Here is a 21655-nt window from a genome sequence, read left to right as displayed (position 1 = left end):
AGCTTATGCTCTCTGATTGCTTTGGCTCTTGTTATAATAGCGGTTTATATCATTCTTGATATGATAAGCATTAAACAGAAACATTTAGACATAACAAATTGAGAAGTATCGAAAACAATAGTGCTTTCTTGGAAAAATCAGGCTTATAAAAATTTACTAACAAGTATACAAAACAGAAACAAAAAAGGTCTATTCTTAAAAGAATTTGAACATACGTTATGTAAAAAATAATCTGACAACCCATTTACTGGCGTAAGTGAATATCTAAGGTCAATATGTTGAACCATGTGGAAAGTATGTTTTTCAGGCCAGGATTTTCAAAAGCAGGAATCTACAATTAGGCTCCAAACTTTAGGCATCTAAATAAGTCACATATTTTTCAAACTGCTTAAGCACTTAACTGTTCCCAATGACTTTAATGAGAGTTACAGGGTGGTCAGTATTTTGAAAATAACTTTACTTAATATTAAATATTACTAAATACTGATGTAGAAATCTACTTTCAGGCACCACTTTGGAAAACCTTGGCCTAAATGTATACAGTGCTCTCAGAAACCTGATTTAAAAATCTAATTCTCACCAACAGAGAAGAATTGGTTGCGAATCTGAAGGTGGAGGGAAATTTGGGTGGAAGTGATCATGATAGATTTCATGAATCTAAGGAAAGGAAGAAGTGAGAGCAGCAAAATAAGGACTTAAAAAAAGCAGACATTAAATTCCGAACTGCTACGTAAGCTCCTATGGGAAGAAAATATAAGGGCAAAAACTGTTCAAGAGAGCTGCGTTTCTCAAGGAAACAATATTAAAGACACAACTGAAAACTATCCCAATGGGAAGGAAAGGTAGGTAGAGGCCAATATGGCGCCATCAAGAGCTCTTTAATGATCTGAAAATTAAAAAGAAATTCTACAAAAAGTGGAAACATGGACAAATTGCTAAAGAGGAGTAAAAAATAATAGTGCAAGCACGTAGAGACAATCTCAGAAAGGATAAATCACAAACTGAGTTACATGTAGCAAAAGACAGAAGGCAATAGGAAGAGGTTCCTTAAATACATTAGAAGCAAGAGAAAGAAAGGACAGTGTAGGTCAGTGGATCTCAATCTTTCCAGACTACTGTACCCCTTTCAGGAGTCTGATATGTCTTGCGTACCCCACGTTTCACCTCACGTAAAAACCTACTTGCTTACAAAATCAGACATAAAAGTACAGAAGTGTTACAGCACACTATTACTGAAAAATTGCTGACTTTCTCATTTTGTCTGTATGAAATTTTAGTTTGTACTGACTTTGCTAGTGCTTTTTATGTAGTTTGTAAAACTAGGCAAATATCTAGATGAGTTGATGTATCCCCTAGAAGATCTCTGCCTACCTTCAGGGATACACAGACCCCTGGTTGAGAACCACTGGTGTAGGTCTCCTAGTTAGCAGGGAAGCAGAGCTAATAACTGATGACATCAAGAAAGCTTAGGTGTTTAACACCTATTTTGCTTCAGACTTCACTAAAAATAGCACAATTACTATTAACAACAAGGAGAAGGAAATCAAGCCAAAATAGGGAAAGAACAGGTTAATGAATATGAATTAGATGTATTCAAGTCTGCGCGGCCTGCTGAAATTCATTCTTGGGTACTTAAGGAACTAGCTGAAGCAACATCGGTATCTTTGAGAATTCATAGTGGTCGGGTGTGGTCCTGGAGGACTGGAAAAGGGCAAACACAGTATCTATCTTTTAAAAAGGGAACAAAAAGGACCTGGGGAATTATAGATTAGTCAGCCTAACTTTGATACCTGGAAAGATACTTGAACAAATTATCAAACAATCAATTTGTAAACATTTAGAAGATTAAAAATAGAGTTATCCGGAATAGCCAGCATGGATTTGTCAAGAACAAATCATGCCAAACCAACCTAATTTCCTTTTTTGACAAGGTTACTGGTTTAGTGGATGGGGGGAAGCAGTAGACATGATATATCTTGATTTTAGTAAGGCTTTTGACATAGTCCAACATGACATTCTCATAGCTAACTAGAGAAATGTGGTTTAGATGAAATTGCCATAAGGTGGATATTGTTAAGTGCTGAAGGCTGGAATGTGGTTGCTGTGCTAGCATTGTCCAGGTGCTGCTTTGAGCTGTTACAGCTGCTCAGTGCTTCTCTCTCTGGAATGCCAACGTTATTAACACAAGCATAGAATGCAGCTTGTTAATTCAACAGACCTCAATGTTATTCACCATGGTTCGGTGATGAAGGCAATCAGTCAGGTTTACTGCCCTTAAGACACAGTACCAGTGTCGCAGTTCCATGGTTACAGCTACATTAACACATGAGTGCCCAGTAGCAAGGAACAGTTCAGTCAGCAGCAGGAATTTCTGCTGTCACCTTGGCTGCACAAAGGGTTAAGGCAAAGAACCCCAAAATTTATAGACTAAGAAAAACAACTTATATACCACCTCACGTGTTTCATGACGTCTGCTTGTTACCTCCTTTTGTATAATGCTCCAGGTGTCAGGGCAAAACATCCTCTTATTTAGTATTAGATCAGGATCCTTCTGAGCTAATATTTTGGAATGTGTTTTCACACATACCCAATATCTGTTGCTTCTTAGGAATGCCTGTGTTTTAGCAATGCTAGCAATACTTTTGCCAAGATCATACATAGGACAGTGAACTTGTAAACATCTACTTTAATACATGGCCTAACGTTGGTTCACAGCCTCTGGTTCAGACCTCAGATCTTACACCAGGCCCAGTGCTCCAGGCTGTCTCTAGCTCTTACAGTGGGTGCAAAAGTGGTTGAAAGAACATAATCAAAGAGTAGTTATCAATGGTTCACTGTCAAACTGGAAGGACTTATCTTGTGGGGAACCAACAATGTTTTCATTAATGACTTGGATAATGGACTGGAAAGTATGCTAATAAAATATGTGGATGATACCAAGCAGGGAGGGGTTGCAAGCACTTTGGACCACAGAATTAGAATTCAAAACAACCTTGACAAATTGGAGAACTGGTCTGAAATCAACAAGATGAAATTCAATAAAAACAAGTACAAAGTACTTCACTTAGGATGGAAGGAAAAATCAAATGCGCAACTCCGAAATGTAAAATAACTGGTGGGGAGCTAGTACTGCTGAAAAGGATCTAAGGGTTACAGTGGATCACAAATTGAATATGAGTCAACAATTGTGATGCAATTGCAAAAAAGATTAACATCATTCTTGGGTGTATTAACTTGAGTGTCATATGTAAGACACAGCAGGTAATTGCCCCACTCTCATTAAACACGAGTGAGGCCTCAGCTGGAATACTGTGGCCAATTCTGGGTACCACACTTTAAGGAAAGACGTGGACAAATTAGCAGGAGTCCAGAGAAGAGCAACAAAAATGATAAAAGGTTTAGAAAATGTGACCGATCAGGAAAGGTTAAAAAGAAGGGCATGGTTAGCCTTTAGAAAAGGAGCCGCGGGAGAATGACCAGATAACAGTTTTCAAGTATGTTAAGGACTGTTGTGAGCAGGATGACAAACATGTTTTCCATGTTCACTGAAGGTAGGACAAGAAGTATGGGCTTAACCTACAGCAAAAGAGATTTAGGTTAGCTATTAAGAAACTCTTTAACTCCACGGGTAGTCAATCTCTGGAATAGACTTCCAAGGGAGGTCGTGGAATCCCCATCACTGGAGGCTTTTAAGAACAGGTTGGCCAAACAACGACATGGGATGGTCTAGGTATATTTGGTTCTGTCTCAGCACAGTGGGCTGGACTTGATGACTTCTCAAGGCCCCTTCCAGCCCTACATTTCTGGGAATGAAACAGGTTTTTAATTTGGTAGTCCTTTTGTCTACTTTGGTTGCTGGATACAAATTGTTATACTTTATATGCTTTTCATACCACATACTGTATTGAATGTTGGAGCTCTGGCTTTAACTCACAAAAGCACAGAAAATCATAGTTAAGAATCAGTTCTCCAGTGGTACCCAGCTATAACTATCCCATCATTAACACTATCCTATCTGCATCCTGGTGCCCATAAATACTGGACTGTTTATGATCAAGTTTGAGAGTTTTCTTGATTTTGTGGTTTAACATCATACCTTAAAAAAAAAAAACATCTCCTAAAAGCATGTTAAACTCTGAAGATCAAGAACATTTTTCCAGTATAAATCTTCTACAGATCATTTTTTTTTAAAGCTTGCTTGTTGAAGATTGAGTGTGCAACATCACACCACAAAGTATATTTTAAATTACTCATCACCTTTCATCTCAAAGTATCTAAAGCATTTAAAAGCTCACCACCAATGAAATCCAGTCATTGTGGGAATGGAGGGCTGCAACCACACAGAAAGCCAGCTCATAATGTGTTGTACAACGGTGGGCAGATGAACAGTTTGGACCATAGATACCAAAGCAAACTTCCATTCTTAGTAAGAGGGCCATGAAATCGAAAGTCCACACAAAGTAGACATGACCTCATTTTAAATCATTACTTTCTTTCCATCTGAACGCAATCCCTATCCACCATCCAGCGTAAACTACAAACTTCATTAAACTCAATTTACTGTATCTTATTTGGAAGGAAGAAGGGCTAAAGATCATCTAGGTGTCAAACTTTAAGCTTAGATACTCAGCCTTCCCCACCTGTGCCTTGGCTAAAAAAATAAACTAAGGTATACTGAGAACATATCAGCAGTAGGACTGAGAACATTAGGAACAGTAAACTAGACTAGTTTGTTTGAAATCTTCTCATCATAGAACATTAGCAGAAAATGCGAGCATCTGATTACAGAAACTCCAAAATCCCATGTGTTAACATGATCAATTTTTCCTATATTGTAGTTGAAGTGCTTTTAAAAGGCAGGATTCCCACAAAGAATCAGTCACATGAATGGTACCAGTGAGTTCAATTGGACTATTCACAAGTGTAAAGTTACTCAAATGCTTAAGTCTTTGCAGGACTTGGGTTGAGAATGAAAAAAGCAAACACTGTATGAAAAAAGAAAAGGAGTACTTGTGGCACCTTAGAGACAAACAAATTTATTTGAGCATAAGCTTTCATGAGCTACAGCTCACTTCATAACAAATTTATTTGAGCATAAGTTTTCGTGAGCTACAGTTCACTTCATCGGATGAAGAGAGCTGTGGCTCACGAAAGCTTATGCTCAAATAAATTTGTTACTCTCTAAGGTGCCACAAGTACTCCTTTTCTTTTTGTGGATACAGATTAACACGGCTGCTATGCTGAAACGGTATGAAAATCATTCCTTAATTCACTCATGCCTTAATTTAGTAATTATGGCAAGTCACTACCAAAAGAAAATAAAAATTAACAAGTCAACTTTAATTTTAGTTTTAAATTTGGGTCAGGTTGTTTTAACTCATTTTAATGTAAATCTGATCCTGGGAATGTTAACATTTTCTGTCTCTAATTATTGGCAAGGGATTCCTTTCCAGTACGTCAAAGAATTTGTTCAATTCTGAGGAATCGTGGTGAGATTGTGGTTACATTTTAAATTCCAGTGGATTCACAGACAGGAAAAGATTATTATGATGTAACGAGAAAGGTAGGCTCTATTGATCTTAATAGTCTAACATTTTAATATAAATCAGTCTTTATTTTGTTCCTTTTATTGTGGAACTGTATAGTGGTCCAAATCAAATGGGTGATTCATTATAAAAGGAATCTATTAGAGGATTAGTACCATACAGCAATCTTTTCATGGCTAGAATTGTCCTCTACAAACTGGATACGGCTGTTTAAAAATAACCCCCCACAGTTATAGACAAAAATTACAGGTCCAGAAATGATGATAAATGGTTCTAATTTACCAAATGTGGACTGATTGAGAGAGAATAATATACATTCACTTTCCAGCTCCCCCTAATGATGCAGGAACCATACATCCCATTTTAACTTTCTGTAACAAAATACTCAGTTTAACATTATTTTAAACATGCTTCTAGGATATGAATAAACCCTATACATGAACATGAATGCTGAAAATATGGTTTCATTCTTCCATGACCCTACACTTACAAGTCCTTAAACAGCAACATCAAGTAAACAAACTATTAAGGAGACTGTATTTCTTTGCCATTTTACTCAAAACAGTAAAGAATTCTACAGTTATGGTAATCCATGAGTTTATCATAGCAGGTTGCAGATGTAACAGAATAAAGTCTTGTACAAAAAAGCAGTATTTACTCAACTGCTTTAAAATTGAAGTCCTCCAATGTTTAACCCCCCACCCCCAAAAACAAAACATAAAGAAGCGATTAAAATATTACTTTCCACATTAAAGACAGAAACAGAGTCCACTAAATGCCAGGTTTTTTCTACATACTTTATACAATGTAGTTCTATTTCTAAACCCGTATTTACCAAAACAAAAGCATTATCAGAAAATTGGTAGTCTGGTAAAGTAAAACCTAGTAACTGTATTAAATAAATAGTGGTGTCTTGAGTTTGAAACACATGACATGATGGGAGAGGGAAAGTTATATAATTGTTTATGCTAAACAAGCGATCCAAGCTGTGAGGAAACATCTTGATTCTAAATGGCATTAGTATAACACGCTACAGCAGGAAGTAGTACAAGTGTTGAATATTATTGTAACCATAATAGTAAAAATAGAAAATCTGATATCTATTCAGTGGCCTGTTCAAAACCATTTGATGGTCTAAGTCCAGTTCCTAGAATACAGAAGGAAACATCACAAGACAAGTTCAGGGCAACTGCATCTGCATTTCCCCCCAGTGGTTCAGTAAGGGTACCCACTCTTGGCTTTCAGCTCCTCAGCTGGTGCCTCTCTTGGGTGGAGAGAGACATCTCTCTCTGTTTTGCCCAGAGTATTTCCAGGCTTGTCAGTTACCTTGCCTTTACTGTGTAACTTCCAGCACAGACAGGTTGCCCTAGAACACCTTCTTGCTTTCTCTTTCGATACAGATAACAGTATATATTGTTTCATAGTACTATCATTGGTATTCCCTTTAATCCCTTTATTAACATATCTGAACACACTACTGCCCTAACTGCTTGTAGCGAGGAGGCGTGGCCTCCCTCAGACGCGGACACGGAGTGGAAGCCACAATTCGCTGGGTTGGTGGAACCTGAAGGGCCACGCCCCGCAAGCCAGAAACAGAGGGGCAGGACAGGAAGAGGAAGCATAAAAGGCCAGCCCAGCAGCTCATTCAAGAGGGAGGTGTGGAAGGAGACAGATGCTCCTTCCCGGCTGCTGGAGTGGGATGCCAGAACCCCTGCTGCCCTGACGACCAGCCTGAGCTTCCAGAGAGCCCTGCCACTCCCAATGCTGAGGAGCTGCTACCGCTCCCTTGGCAAAGTATCCCAGGGAGACTGAGGGGGAGAGTAGGAAGCAGGCCAGGAGAGCCAGACTACTGTCTGGCTGTGGTGATGCCAGAAACACTGTCAGTGTGTTGTGGACAGATTTTCCGCTGACCCAGTGGCACACCACTCTGCCACTGTTAGGGCCCTGGGCTGTGATGCAGTTGAGTTGGGCGGGCCCGCGTTCCCCCTACCACCCCACCCCTGGGATGGCAGTCTAAATTCCCTGTAAGCTGCGCGGTCACACAGCAGCCTATGTAGCGCTGCACAGGCGCTCAGGGTACCCGCCCAGCCAGGACCTGCCGCAGCCAGGGCAGGGGGCCATAGGCGCCAACTTCCCCTCTAGCCAGGGGGGACTCGACCCCCCCCACCTCTTCCTCTAAGTCCCCGCCCCCGCCCCGCCTCTTCCCCCTGAGCGCACCCTGTCCCTGCTTCTGTCACACATCACCTTCATATTGGTGCACGTAACAAAATTCATTCTGCAGATGTGTGGGAAAAATTAAGAGGGAACACTGGTGGCAGTACTTCCCCTCCTTAAGCCAGGAGGCCTGTGCTCCTTGGGCATCCCTACTGGAGCCCCATAGACTGTGCTTGGTGCTCCACTCTGCAGGAGCCCCTAGAATGGTAGGATAAATTGCTACAGCTCTGCCTGATTGCAGGCCAGAGCCTTGACTGCTTGCCACCCCACTCTGTTTAAAGCCTGGTTGCAGGCCAGAGCCCAGACTGTTTATGGTGATGCCCCGCTTGAAGGCCAGGGCCCACTGAGAACTGCTAATTCCCGCTTTGTTTTTAATTCCTTTGGGAGAATACCCTAGGCAGACCAAACTGCGAGGAGGCATGGTCTCCCTCAGATGTGGATGCGGAGGGACAGGCATGCCAGTCTACACTGCTGCTGTGGCTAGTAACATCTACACCAAGTTATTTAAAAGGACTTCAAATCTTTTCCTCAGAGGATCTTGAAAGTTCAGAGCTAATAAGTATATATTAAACACATTTTTGCCAATGTAAATAACAGCCAGAATTTCCAAAGTAAAGTTAGGCACCTAAATAAGTGGCCTGATTTTCAGAGGCACTGATCATCCTCAACTTCCAGTGAAGTCAATGAAAAGTGCAGCAACTCAGCACCTCTGAAAACCAGAAGACTCTTGTTTAGGTGTCTAATTTTAGAGGCACTCACATTTGAAAGTATTGGCCAATGTTTATTTAAATTATACTTTATTTGCTTCCAACCTGACTCTCCAGTGTGTTGACATACAACCAGAATTTCTTAAAAGCCTCCACAGATCTGCTAATAAAACATAGTGCCATCAGCAAGACTGCTGCTCACTTCCTTCTCATAAATCATTAATATATAAAACAAGAAACTGAAAATTGTACACAAGCTCAATGAAAAAACCTATTAGTCAGAGGCCAAAAGTGGGGGAAATTCATCTGTTCTCCTCCCAATTTTGCTCTTTGGAAAGTGGAAAAGCACCAGCTGTTTTCTATTTTTACCTGTGGGCTGGATTTTGCATTTGGCCTCCCTCCCTCCTAGACCGTGTCCATTTCACTCTACTGCTGCTCGGCCATATAGCCCAGGAAATATTTTTGTGCTACACAGATCACAAGATTAAGAAAAAACAATCAGAGTAAGCCCTTTAAGCAGTTTTTAATCCATAACAAGATTTTGCTCCATATTTTGTGATTATTTTCCTTAAGAGTCTTATTGAGGACTTTAGCAAAAACTTTTTTGAAAATCCACACTAACCATATTCATTAGATAACCTTCATCAACCATTAACATTTTCAAATATATTTTAATAGGTCAAAGAGGTACAAATCTTCTTCCCTTTAAGAAGTTATGCGGATTTGATACTGTTATTCTATCGTTAGACTCAGTTTCCTAGATCCAGAAGTGAGATACTCACTGGTCAGTATTTCTCAGAATAATATTTAGGTTTTGTGTTGTTTTATAAATATAGGCACCAGTTTAGCAACTTTCCAGCCTTCTAAACATCACTGGTCCTGGTGATTTAGAGTGCTTGAGTTTTATGGTGTTCCATAACTTCTTCCTTAAAGACTTCATTCAAATTTCCTGTGAAAATTGCTTAAGGAATAGGATTGATTCAAACAATTTATTTTACTTTTCTGCTACTTCATCATAGTCTTTAAATGCACCTCCAAACCCTGGCAACTTCACTCACAAATGCAGTCTTGTAATGCCCTTAATACACTTATTATGATATTATTACAGCCAAGAGGATTTCTTTAGAAACAAGGTGGTTTATCTCAAAAAGGATTCGGCCACTGAAAATAATTTAACGAAATAATAAACATTTTGTTAACTGAGACATTAGATCATGTCTGTTACCACATTGACCTTTTTGTCCTGAAGTCTAAAAATATTCTCCTTTCCTTCCATTCTCCCATATTTGACTACTCATTGATTCTGTCCTAATGAAAGCAGGTTATTCACAAAGGGTAAAATTTAATTTGTTAACTTTTATAAAATACTATCACTAAACTATTATAAAGTATTTCATGTTGTTTTTTTAAACTGTATAATCCCTTATAAACAGGAACTATCATTTACCAACCAATCTGTATTATTTATAATTTTGGAAAGCTGCTTTTTTTATGTTCTCTAAAATACAAGTATTTTTCTCAATAGCAGTTAGCCCTGAAAATGTGCTCCACATAGACTTACTACTCTCTTAGCCTGGCTGCGTAACATCCCAAGATTTATGAGAAACAAAACTCTTTACAAATGTGTATTATAGTGTCATCAGCTTACTGACAGCTAGCTGAGCTGTGCGATGATGTCTTCTGGCTGCAAATATTTATAAAGGTAATAATTTCTAATTAACCTATCTAAATTGGCAAACTGCATTCAATCTTTTTGCCAATAATGGCTTTGTCCTTCCTTCATTTAAACTTAAGACACTTCAGGCTTAAGACAAGTCATTTACTTTTTGGAAGATTAAAGGAAATTACACAATGCTTTGGAAAATCAACGTAAGTTTCACCTTCCATAATCACCTTCCTCTCCCTGCTTGAAACTCACACATCATTGCTCTCTTCACTAATGTTTATGTACACACACACGCTAACATGTCTGAAAGAGGTTTCAAGACACCCATGTCAGCACTCATTTCACAAGTAAAAGCAAACAATCCTCATGGTAGTGGCAGTTCATAAAATATCCACTACACAGATCCTTTGACTGAGGCAGTAAGGGCAAGGTAAGGAAGCGTGTGAAAGAGGGCATAGCGGGGCATAGCAGAATCGCTAAATCACTGAGGCATTGGCAAAGGCACAATGCTTTGAAATTTTACATTTAAAACATTGGCTTCAGTGTGTTAAGAAGTGGGAATTTACATGACATTGTACCTTTTATATATTTAATATAAACTAAAAAAAATTGTTCTTTTCCAAGGGAAGATGTCAAACCAACTGGGAGTTACAATATTCCCCTCTAATTCTGTCGCCTGTTTTACCCTACCACTATAAAAGTCTAAGGATTGGTACAATGATGATCCGTCCAGTTGAGAAAGGTCAAATGTAACTCCCTGGAGGGCTTCCTCACTGGCTCATAAATACAGAGAGATCAGTGCAGAACAACGTATGACCCTGTCCCCAGAAACTGGGGCTTCAGCCTTCCTATCTTTTTGGCTAGGTCATACAAAGGCTTCATCACGATTTTAGGAAAAAGTAGGGACAGGCCATCCATGGGGAAATCAAAGTTAAGATAGTAAGTAGATATCACCACCCCTTAAATCTATTAGTATTAAGAGTTTATCCTCCAGAACATTTGCTAAGAACAGTTATGATTGTGTCTCAGAACTACATTTTTGGGATACTGGATGCCTCAGGACAGGGCTTACAAAATTAAACAACTTACTAGCCAGAGTCTTGAAAAAAATGTACTTGTTTACTTACCCGCCCTGGGCAGGAATAATTCCTTCTCAGCTGGAGAAACAATGCCATCAACTACTGTAGAAGTTAAGCTTTAATTGTAAAGAAAACTAAATTTCTAACTTTTATAGTTGTAAAGATAAACTTCACAAGATGAACCAAATGTGAACAAATGGAGTGCATTCTGACTATGCAGAAAGACAGCTCCCCATATCACTACTGCTGCTTATATTTTTCCCAAGCCAGAGTTAAGTGAAAACTGAACAGAATACTGCCAGTTTTCACAGGTGCTATACAAAATCCTGGAGACAGCCATGAAATTTTGAAGAACTATCCCAGTTTCTTTGTCACTGCTTGGGAAAGCTATGAGCAGCAGCATCAGGAGCAAACACTGGAGCTGTTCACTGGAGAGGAGGACCCAAACATTTGAGTTTTGGAAGGGTGGGGAGTGAAAAAAAAGAGTAGTGGACACACCCCACTTTCACAGAAGCCAAGAGCCTGGTCAAAGGAAAAAGGAGCAGAGACCCTCTTCCTTTGTAACAGCAAAGCAATTGGAGTAAGAGGGGCTGGGTCACTCCCACTAGCTATACTAGCAAACTTCATTCACTTAATACACCGCTAGTACAATTTCTACCACTGGCAGCAATGGTGCATTCTACAGGGTAGATGAAACTTCAGCTCTTTCACAAGGATGGTCTAATCCTAGTTTAAAAGGATGAATTATGACAGAAAAGTTTGCTTGTGTAGACGAGACCCCAGTGTCTATATTTTTTGGTCGTCCAGACACAAAAATAATTCCACAGACTGCATCTGCTGAAGTACAGAGCTTTGCCAAGCATCAGCACTATGAAATTAACATGATTCTTGTCAGTTTTACAGTGCTGACAAGATACTGAACAGTAGTGAGTCAATGTTAGAGCTAGGACTGGATTCAGGTCTCTTGACTTCCACTCTGGTGCCCTATCCACTAGACCGCATCTGGCAGAGTGGATTTTTCAAGCTTTTGCGTGGATGGTTAGTAATGAGATACAGAGCCTACAGCTTCAAGAATCCAAGTTCAAATACAGCCCTGGCCTGGTGAAATGCTTCTGGAGGTCTTAGTCCAGATGCTAATATATAGGTGATGACATTACAATAACCAAAATTGGTGTCATTCCCGACAGTCAGCAGAGAGGCCAAAAACAGAATGGGCATGAAAACAGAAATAGCCTAACACTCTCCAAAGATGGTGCCTGTAGGCTGCTGCCTATGCTGTGGATAAATAGAAGACAGCGTCCACGAATGTCACTTGTACACTTAAAAAGAAAACACAATAAATTCACATTCAACATTAAAAACAAAAGAAAAACACTTGTACATGTTTTATACCATCAGTGAAAAGACTTGATAGCAAAGAGCAGTTCTGGATTGAACAAGAGCTGATCTACCATAGGCTGAAGTGTTCCTCCCGATTTCATACTCCATATAAATTAGATCGCCATCTGAACAGCTAGGTTGAATACGAAGTTAATAAAGGACAATTTCATGTTAGTGAACAGCACTTGTGGTTCAGGAATTAAGGCAAGGGAGAGGAAGTACCCTAATCCTTCTCTAACAGTAAATTCCTAACCCATGTCAGGAGAAGTTTAAAGTTAAGTTTTATAATTTTGGGCTTTGAGGTAACCAAGATGCTAATATAATTCATCATAGAAATCTAATAGTTAAGAAATGCAGGGTTCTAATGTATGCACAGGTAATGATAAAGACTAATAAACCTGACAGATTATTAAATTAAGCTTCATAGAACATGACTGGTACTTAAAAATCCCATTTAACCGAATCTTCATTTAGGGCACATCTACACTACAACATTAAGTCAACCTATGATAGGTTGACTTACAGACACCACAATAATTATTGCTGTTTTTCATGTCCACACTACCCTCCTTCTGTTGGTGGTGTGCATCCCCACCAGGAGTGCTTCTACCAGGCTAAGGGGGCAGCACTGGGGGCTAAAAGCCCAGGCTCTGAACTGCACAGAGCTCCCTGCTCGGAGCCTGGATGCCCCTGGGGCTGCTGTCTGATTTCCCACTGCTGCCCAGGTTCCCTGCTGCTGCCCGGAGTTCTGGCTTCCTCCTGGAAGCCCAGCTGCTGCACAGATTCTCAGCTCTTGGGTTTGGATCCTATGGGCAGCCTGGAGCCCTGGCAGCAGTTGGGCTCCCTGCGGGGAGCCCGGCCTGGGCTCCAGGTGGTTAGCTCTGCAGGGAGCCCAGGCAGTAACTGGGCTCAAGGCTGGAGCCCCCAACACCTGCCCGGGGCGACAGTCCCATCTGTGAACCGAGTACTAGGTTCATAGCAGGAAGCCTACTAGCCTTTCTTGTCAATTTCACTGCTCCAATGCAAAGTCGTGAAATCAACAAGAATGACAGCCAAACAGCCAAAGTAAGTAGTGCAGTGTCTACACAGACAACTGTCTCGCCCTAACTACACCAACATAAGCCTTACGCCTCTCGTGGAGGTGGAGTTGTTATGTCGGTGTAGTAGGGCACTTACATCAGCTGGAGCAAGGCTGTAGTGTAGACATTATTAGTAGTGCTAATGTAGTGTAGACATAATTATGTTGAAGTAAGGCCGCTTTTGTCGATCTAAGTCTGTAGTATAGACCAGGCCATAGCCTCTTAACTGTCAGCATTCCACTAAAACAGCTTGTAGTCGAAAGAGAGCCTGAAACATGAGGACTGAAGAGATCTGGACAAAAGTAGCAGTCAAGTCTTGCTGATATAAAGCAAAGTTAGCAAAAGTCAGGTTGTGAGCAGAAGTCAAGCCCTGTAACAAAACATGCCTGCTTGTAAGGTCACAGAACCTGGCAAGAACAGGACTGGCATTGCCAAACAAAACATATTCCGAAGAAGTTACTCGGCACAGGACACTCATGCAAACACATTCCAGAAGGGTGGTACCAGAACACCCTGGTACAGAGTTATGGTGTAAACACACTCTCCAAAGATGATACAAGGACACACTGACCCCCTCTTAAAGATAAGGTTAGGGTGACAGGGTGATAAATAAAGATGTTTTAGCTCAGTGGTTTGAGCATTGGCCTGCTAAACCTAGGGTTGTGAGTTCAATCCTTGAGGGGGCCATTTAGGGATCTGGGGCAAAAATTGGGGATTGGTCCTGCTTTGAGCAGGGGGTTGGACTAGATGACCTCCTGAGGTCCCTTCCAACTCTGATATTATATGACATTATATATGACATTATATGTTTTGATCAAACCATCATGTACAGCTTGGGTACCACTGATCTATTCTGACATCCATCATAACACAGGCCATAGAAACTCTCCTAGAAAGGATTAAATAGGGTTAACTAAAGCTTTGTCTACACAGTTTTTGCACCAATATAACTAAATTGGTAGGAGAAGCAATTTAGTTAAATCAATGCAATCTTTGGGTGGATGCAATTATTCCAGTATAAAGATGGCATTCCAATATAATTATAAATAATCTATGTTATTTTTTCCTCTGATTTTAGTTAAATTGGTGCAAACATTTATCACATATAAACCAGTGATTCTCAATCTTCTTGGGCTCAGGACCCATTTGTAAACCTTGATGGCCTGCCACAAGCCAGTAAATAGCTTTAGTACAAAAAACTCGCTTACAGTATATTCTTACCCATGATATATAAATTTACACATTAATATAATGAAGTACTAAATAAGTACACATGCATAATATAGTGACTGCACTGGTTCCACGGGGTTGGACAGGCTCGGCTTCCAGCTCCAGATGTTGCAATCTCCGGGTTTGCAGTGCCACTCAGGTTTGGCCAGGTCCAGCCAAATTTGCGAGAGTGGTGTTGTGGCATGACACATGGGGTTACTCATACAAGTCTGGCCCAGTTGGCCCTATCATCTTGAAATGTAGCACCTGGGCTAAATGTGAGTGGGGCTGTGACCCCGTGCACCTATGAATCAGGAAGTCAAGCCCAGCCAGCCCTGAAGAACCAGTGCCACAAAAGCCACTGCTGTGGGTTGAATGTGGGGAGGGCTGTGCAACCCCCCCCCCACACACACTCCAGGACCCAGCCTTCTTTCCTTCCCCACAGGGCCTCCCATGTGCCCCTTTGACACATTCTGGCAACCCAATTTTGGGTGGCAACCCACAAGTTGAGAAACCCTGGTGTAGATAAGACCTAAATCATAAAATTGTTCCCCAGATGATATGACATGTCTTTTGACTTCTAGTAACATATTCATTTGAAAACAATGAGTAAGAAAGACTAAAACACCTGAAGCATTGAAGGTGAATCTCTGAGTCCATCACATTTGCCTAACAACATCTGATACCACGGCAAAGTAAAACAAAGAAATGTTAATACAAAAATCAGTAATGAAATTTCTCTAGCACAGCACTATAGAAGGAAACAGACCAAAGACTGAAGATTATATTTTACTTTATAGTCAAACTATTAGAGTAGTGGCCCAAGCTAGACAAATTCTCTTGAATTTTTCAGGAAATAATTCAATATACGAAAGGAACTGTTAAAGGAAACCATGATTTAGTTAATGGCTAACTCTTTCTTACTAGATTGATGTTACTATAAGAAAATCATCAGTTGAAATCTGCCAGTGGAAAAAACCGACTTACTATCATAGTAACATAAGGCAGCTCATTTACAGAATTTCAAACAAGTTACTTACTGCTTTGACTCATGGTGACAAACCTCCAGTGTTGGATCATTATAAATAAAAGCTGCTTCCAGATCATTGACTCTTACTCTGTATATTCTGCATTGTTTACTGTTCAGTTTGATTCTATTCAGGTTTGCAACCGTGGGAAATATAGTCAGTTCCACATAACCCTATAAATATGTAAACCAATATCATCATTTAATTATGCAGTCATATTCAAAAACACAATATAAAAGTATTTCTTTCTATTAATTCATTCTATTCATATTTTTAAAAGGGACACTACAGTCAAACAATAGATCCAAATGCTAATTTTTTGTTTTAAAAAAAAGAAAACAAAGTTTCATAAAACTTATAACTTTTGAAAGATGAATATTCTCATGTGTATTACTGGAGATCATTTAACTTTTTTTTAATTGACTAGAATTCACGTTGATGGTGTCCCTTTTAATTAAACAAATGACTGTACCTAACTCATAATAAAACTGGATTCCATGAGATAAAGCTTTGATAATCCTCCAAGGTGATCCACACAGGCAGATTTGTGAACTCATTCAGAGCTCCATTAACTTCAACAGTGTTCTGCATTGCTGCCAGGGTCTGGCCATTAGTCCATATGGATTCAGGATCAGGGCATAAATCTTTACTATTCTAACCCTTAAATAAACAGTGGCATTAGCTGAAATTGTGATTGTTTATTTTTAGAGGTATGAAAGCCAATTTTAACCAGCGTGGATAGAAATGATTTTGGGGGGGAGGGAACAGATTTTTTTAATATAAATCGGATTTTTTTATTTTGTTATTTAAATTATAATTTTAAATAAGCCTGTGTAAAATGAAATCTGAATTTACCACAAACTATGTTAAGGCATAATCTTATTATAATCTCTTAAAACATTTTAAGGTAACATTTTTATTTGGCATGTATAGTCCAAATGAAATTAAAAAGACTTGAATCTAATTCCAAATAAATTCAGGCACAAATTACTGTCCATCTTGCATCTGTATATCTGAAATTCATATTAAACCACAGTTCTGTTTGGCCTCATTCCCTTGGGCAAAAGAGTCCTGTAACAGGCTCCTAGTCAGACCATAAAAAGCGCAAAGAAGTTACAGAGCATAGGCAGCTTTCATGCAGTTATATTTCCTCAAAAATACAGAAGAAAAACTTGGTTTTGGACATGACCTTTAATATTTTTGTAAATAATATACTTACTACAACAGACTTTCTCTGAAAATTTATGTTGTTGATGCAGACTACTTGGTGGGTTGTGCTGGAAAAAACAAAAACATTTAAAATAAGGATATAGACAAATAACATATCAATGTCATTTCTCATGTTTCTTTAACTTAGTTAAAAGAAAATCTTAGTTGAACAATCTTTATATCATGTTTATATCATGTGTATGTCTACATACATAGATATTGTATACATATTATACTCAGTGTGAAAATATGTGTACATAAACATAAGGAGAGAACTCATGGCATGAAGGTCTTATCTGCATGAATGACCACATACAAGCAATGAAATGGGAATTATGCAGGGCATCCCAAAGGTGTCACTAAAACCATCAAAGCATCACACCATCATATAGGCTGTACACACATACGCTACAAGAAAAAATATAGTTTGAACTGTTTTGAACAGCTTTAAAATATTGTACTGGAATTATTTTTGAATCTTTCTGTCTGTTACCCCAAATACAATAACGAAGGGCTCAGAGGAAGTTATGAAAGCTCTAACAATTACCTAAATAGCTTTTCAATATGTGAAATGTCAATTATTAGAGTACAATATCACCAACTATATAAAAACTGACTGAGTTCTATCCCGGCCAGGCTGCAAGAGAATAGGACTGGCTATTGCCTGCTATGGACCTCAAAGAGGCATAATTGCTGGGGGAGGAGGGAGGGAGTGGATAGAGGGCATAAGGAGTAAACATTTCTCTGGCAAGTTGACTCTCTCATCATATATACAAATCCTATACATGAAAGAGCAAGACACCCAACTGTCCTTTAGGAAACAGCACTTGCTTCAAGCATTGGAAGGTCCTGAGAAATAAACATTTAAAGCAATGGTATACCGCCACAAACTCTGTGCAGGCAGATCTTTGCATATCTGCAAAGATCATGCAGGACTGAGGCCTGAAATATTTTTTACCACTTTTTCTTTTGGTTGGTACTACAAAACACATACAGCTATGGAACAATTAACAGAATTCTATACTGGTTCATGCATCGTAAGTAGCACTGTTAACTAAGTTACAGCTGAACCTACACGACAAAGCTTTCGGATTACATAATACAGAGAATGAACACTAATCTCAAGCACGCAAAAGAAATACAAAAATTAATACTTATAATTTATAAGGTCTTGGGCTCTCAAATCCCTTGTCTCCTTTCTTCCTATTCATCCTGCACAGCAGCACTTAACTCTTGAGAGTCAAATATGCATCAACTTCGTCCTCATTAGTGGTCTTTGGATGGGTGGTTTGATTTTTCCCCTTGTCAAGTTCCCTTTCATTACTGTTCTATCACCAGTGGATCTAAGACTCCCAAGATTCAGTCATGGCCAGATCAGAGAAGCCGCAGTTATAAAGTCAACATACAGTCTTCTTATTTATACTATGTGTGTGTGACACACAATTCCCTTCCACAGAAGGTACAAGGAGGTGACAGATTTCCTGCCTCCCTCACCCTGGAAGCTACACAATCTGAGCTGCTAAATGCAGAGTGGAAATAGGTGTTGCAGGCCTGCTCCTCAACAAGTGATGGACTTTGCTGGGGGAGGTCTGGGAACTACTGATGGTGATGACCGGGGTGAGGGGTTCATACTCCTGCCAGTGCAGCCTCCTGCTGGGTCAGCAGGGGCTGCTGCTAATAGGTAGGTGGGAGGGGGCTGCTGAGGCGTTCGCTATTTTTAGGCGGGAACGAGGCGGCCGCTCCCGGGCTCTTGGGGGTGGGGGAGTCGGCGGCGGGGCGGGCGTTGCTTGGCGGCGTCGGCTGCTGCCAGGAGGGGATGGGGCAGGTCGGGGGCTGCTCTGCGGCCCCCGCCAGGTGGGGTGCCGTGGGGGCACGGCTCGGCTGCAGCCCTGGGCGAGCAGAAGCCGCTCCTGACTTGGTAGCGCTGGGGTTATGGCTCCTAGGCGCGTGGAAGCTGCTCCGGTGCCTGGCTGGGGGCTGCCGCCGTTCCCGGGGCAGGGGCTGGGCTGGCGGCCGCTGCCCTCCGGCGGCGTGTCTCGGGGGCGGCTGGGCGCTAACCCGCACACACACAGCAGCTCGGGCCCCTGGATGCAACTGCGTCCCAGCGCTCAGCAGGGCGGGCGAGGCGCTGCCTGGGCCCGTCCAGCGTCCGCCGGATCCACACCGCCAGTAAGCCCTGCAGCAGCTGCGGCCGCCATTTTGTTGGTAACCTTTGAACTTCCGGCAGTTGAAAGGTCAAGGCCGGCTTAAAAGCTTTTTAAAAAACCCTCTTTTCCGTTGCCCCCTGTGCGGCGCGACCTGGAGGAATCTGAGCGAGACAGAGAAAAGGACGGGGGGGAATCAAAATTATAGCGATGAGCTTCTCGGCCGGATTGCGCATGCGCATCTCGCCCGTAACCCCGCAAAGCGGCCCGGCTGTGAGCAGCTCCGGGGGAGGCGCGTGCGCAGTGTTTGTGCCTGGAGCTCCTGGTGGTGGTTTGGGAAGGGGTGGGGGCAGGGAAACAGGGATGTGCAGTGTAAGGACAGGCGGTGGGACCCACCTCCCGCATTCCCCGAGCCCCCACTCTCGCTCGGGCGTCTCACACCATTTCCTGCCCAGTTCCTTATCCACTGGGCGGCTTGGCTGTGCCCCATTGGCGAGGGTGGAAATCTGTGTTAGGCGATGCCTCGTTTCCACCGTCCAAGTAAGGCTGGGGCAAATCTTCAGCAAAAACGTTTTCAGTGGGGAAGAGCTATTTTGTGACTCTTTTTACTAAACGTGGCTTTGTTTTTTCGGGGTGGGTTGTGGGGCGGGGTTGTTTGTGTTTTTGAAAGAAGTGTTGGCTTTTCGGTTTCGGGAAGACTTAAAAATGAGCACCTGAAAAACGAAATATTTGGGAGTGCTGCCGCATTGCCTCGCGGGAGTAGTAGTTCTGCCCTCTCACGTCCTGTTCTCGCTGGGCTGGTTGGCTGGCTTGCTTCTTCCATGGTGTGCAGCCCTCCCTCTCCAAGAGAGGAGACTGCTCTTGTATCATGAAGGATGTAGTCTGACCTATAGCAAATGGGAGAATGAGGCACCAAACTGAAATGTTTTAGATTTTAGCTGGAATATTTGTTCTTGTATTTCTGCTCGATTATCAAAATTCTATTGAAGATTTAGATGTAAATAATTTTGTTGCAGGTTTCAGAGTAGCAGCCATGTTAGTCTGTATTCGCGAAAAGAAAAGGACTTGTGGCACCTTGGAGACTGCTCAAATAAATTTGTTAAGCTTTCGTGAAGCATAACTTCATCGGGTGCATTCAGTGGAAAGTACAGTGGGGAGATTTTTATACATAGAACATGAAACAATGGGTGTTACCATACACACTGTAAGGAGTGTGATCACTTAAGGTGAGCTATTACCAGCAGGAGAGCGGTGGGTGTGGGTTGTGGGGGACCTTTTATAGTGATAATCAAGGTGGGCCATTAATCAGCAGTTGACAAGAACATGTGAGGAACAGTGGGGAAGGAGGTGGGCTCCATTTGTTTTGACCAGCTCTAATGGTAAGATGTGATAAAATTGCAATAGTGGCCAACTCTTTTATCCTGCCCCACAGGGAGCCTGATAGGAACTAATCCTATAGTGAAACTTGGCTCCTAATACATTTTTGGACAAACGCTAACCTTAATTCCCAGAGCTGGCTTCGGCTGTATAGTTTGTAAAATCTCATGATCAAGTTAGTAAAAGGTATTGTTAACTCCTTGTGATATCTGCAGCGATTTCCTCTTCCTCGTGGACATTTAAGTTAAGGCCAGGATGGGGAGGTTGTAAAACAATTTCATTCCCTTCTGATCCTGCCTAATGACAATGGCTGTTTCTACCATCCTCTTCATGTCAGATCCTCCCAATGCTGTGTTTTATATGGATAACTTAGGTTTCAGAGTAACAGCCGTGTTATGTGATTTATATGCATAACTTAGTGATAGAATCTCCTCACTCCCATCTCCACTCAGAAAGGCACTCTGAGCCTGACATTCAACTAGTGTGAGAAACCTATTATTTCTAGGACAACTAACTTGTGTATTTATTCACTTTCAGTCTGTAAATTTGAAACTATCATTTTGTTATGCTGAAAAGGGTCTAAACTAAATCATCTTCCATAAGGAGTTTTGCCTGCACAAAGAATGGAGCATCTGGTTCATACATTTTTCTGTGCTCATGGCATTATATAGAACTATCCCACTACAGTGAATGGGACAAGTTTTACTTAGGAGAATGAAATTCTTGAAACTGCCTGTCATGATAGCACGTACATCAAACAGAATTGTCGAACTAGGGTGTCTAGTTTGGAAACTAAAACCCTATCTGAGCATCTAAATGTAAAAATTTTGGCCCTAAGTTTGAGGACATCTGTTTTACATTGCTATTCTAAATGTCTGCATGCTTCACAGAGCCGGCATGAATATTTGCTAAGCTGTTAGTGTAATGTAGAATGTATGTAGATATGATGTCCAAACATTGTAAGAAACAAATTCCTACCACTGTATTGAATGCTATTTTAATCTCAGGTTATAGGTA

At 40.9% G+C, this 21655-nt stretch overlaps 1 protein-coding gene across 2 annotated transcripts in view; it reads right to left on the bottom strand.

Annotated features, from left to right (window-relative positions):
- Window positions 1-19312, bottom strand: part of TAF2 (TATA-box binding protein associated factor 2) — a 105167-nt gene extending 85855 nt beyond the window's left edge. For both annotated transcript variants that reach the window (XR_013345073.1, XM_077809859.1), the window contains exons 1-3: window positions 18276-19312; window positions 17128-17182; window positions 15921-16081 (exon numbers count right to left, since the gene is read on the bottom strand). Coding sequence is in view for 1 of the 2 variants with exons in the window: in XM_077809859.1 (XP_077665985.1) it covers window positions 15921-16081; window positions 17128-17182; window positions 18276-18328 (269 nt within the window). In the remaining variant the exon portion in view is untranslated. The remainder of the gene's footprint in view (window positions 1-15920; window positions 16082-17127; window positions 17183-18275) is intronic.
- Between the last annotated feature and the right edge of the window lie 2343 nt (window positions 19313-21655).

The sequence above is a fragment of the Eretmochelys imbricata genome, chromosome 2 (genome assembly GCF_965152235.1).
Source record: "Eretmochelys imbricata isolate rEreImb1 chromosome 2, rEreImb1.hap1, whole genome shotgun sequence".
Taxonomy (NCBI): domain Eukaryota; kingdom Metazoa; phylum Chordata; order Testudines; family Cheloniidae; genus Eretmochelys; species Eretmochelys imbricata.
Note: the sequence above shows the minus strand (reverse complement) of the source record. Positions and strands in the feature narration are given on the sequence as shown.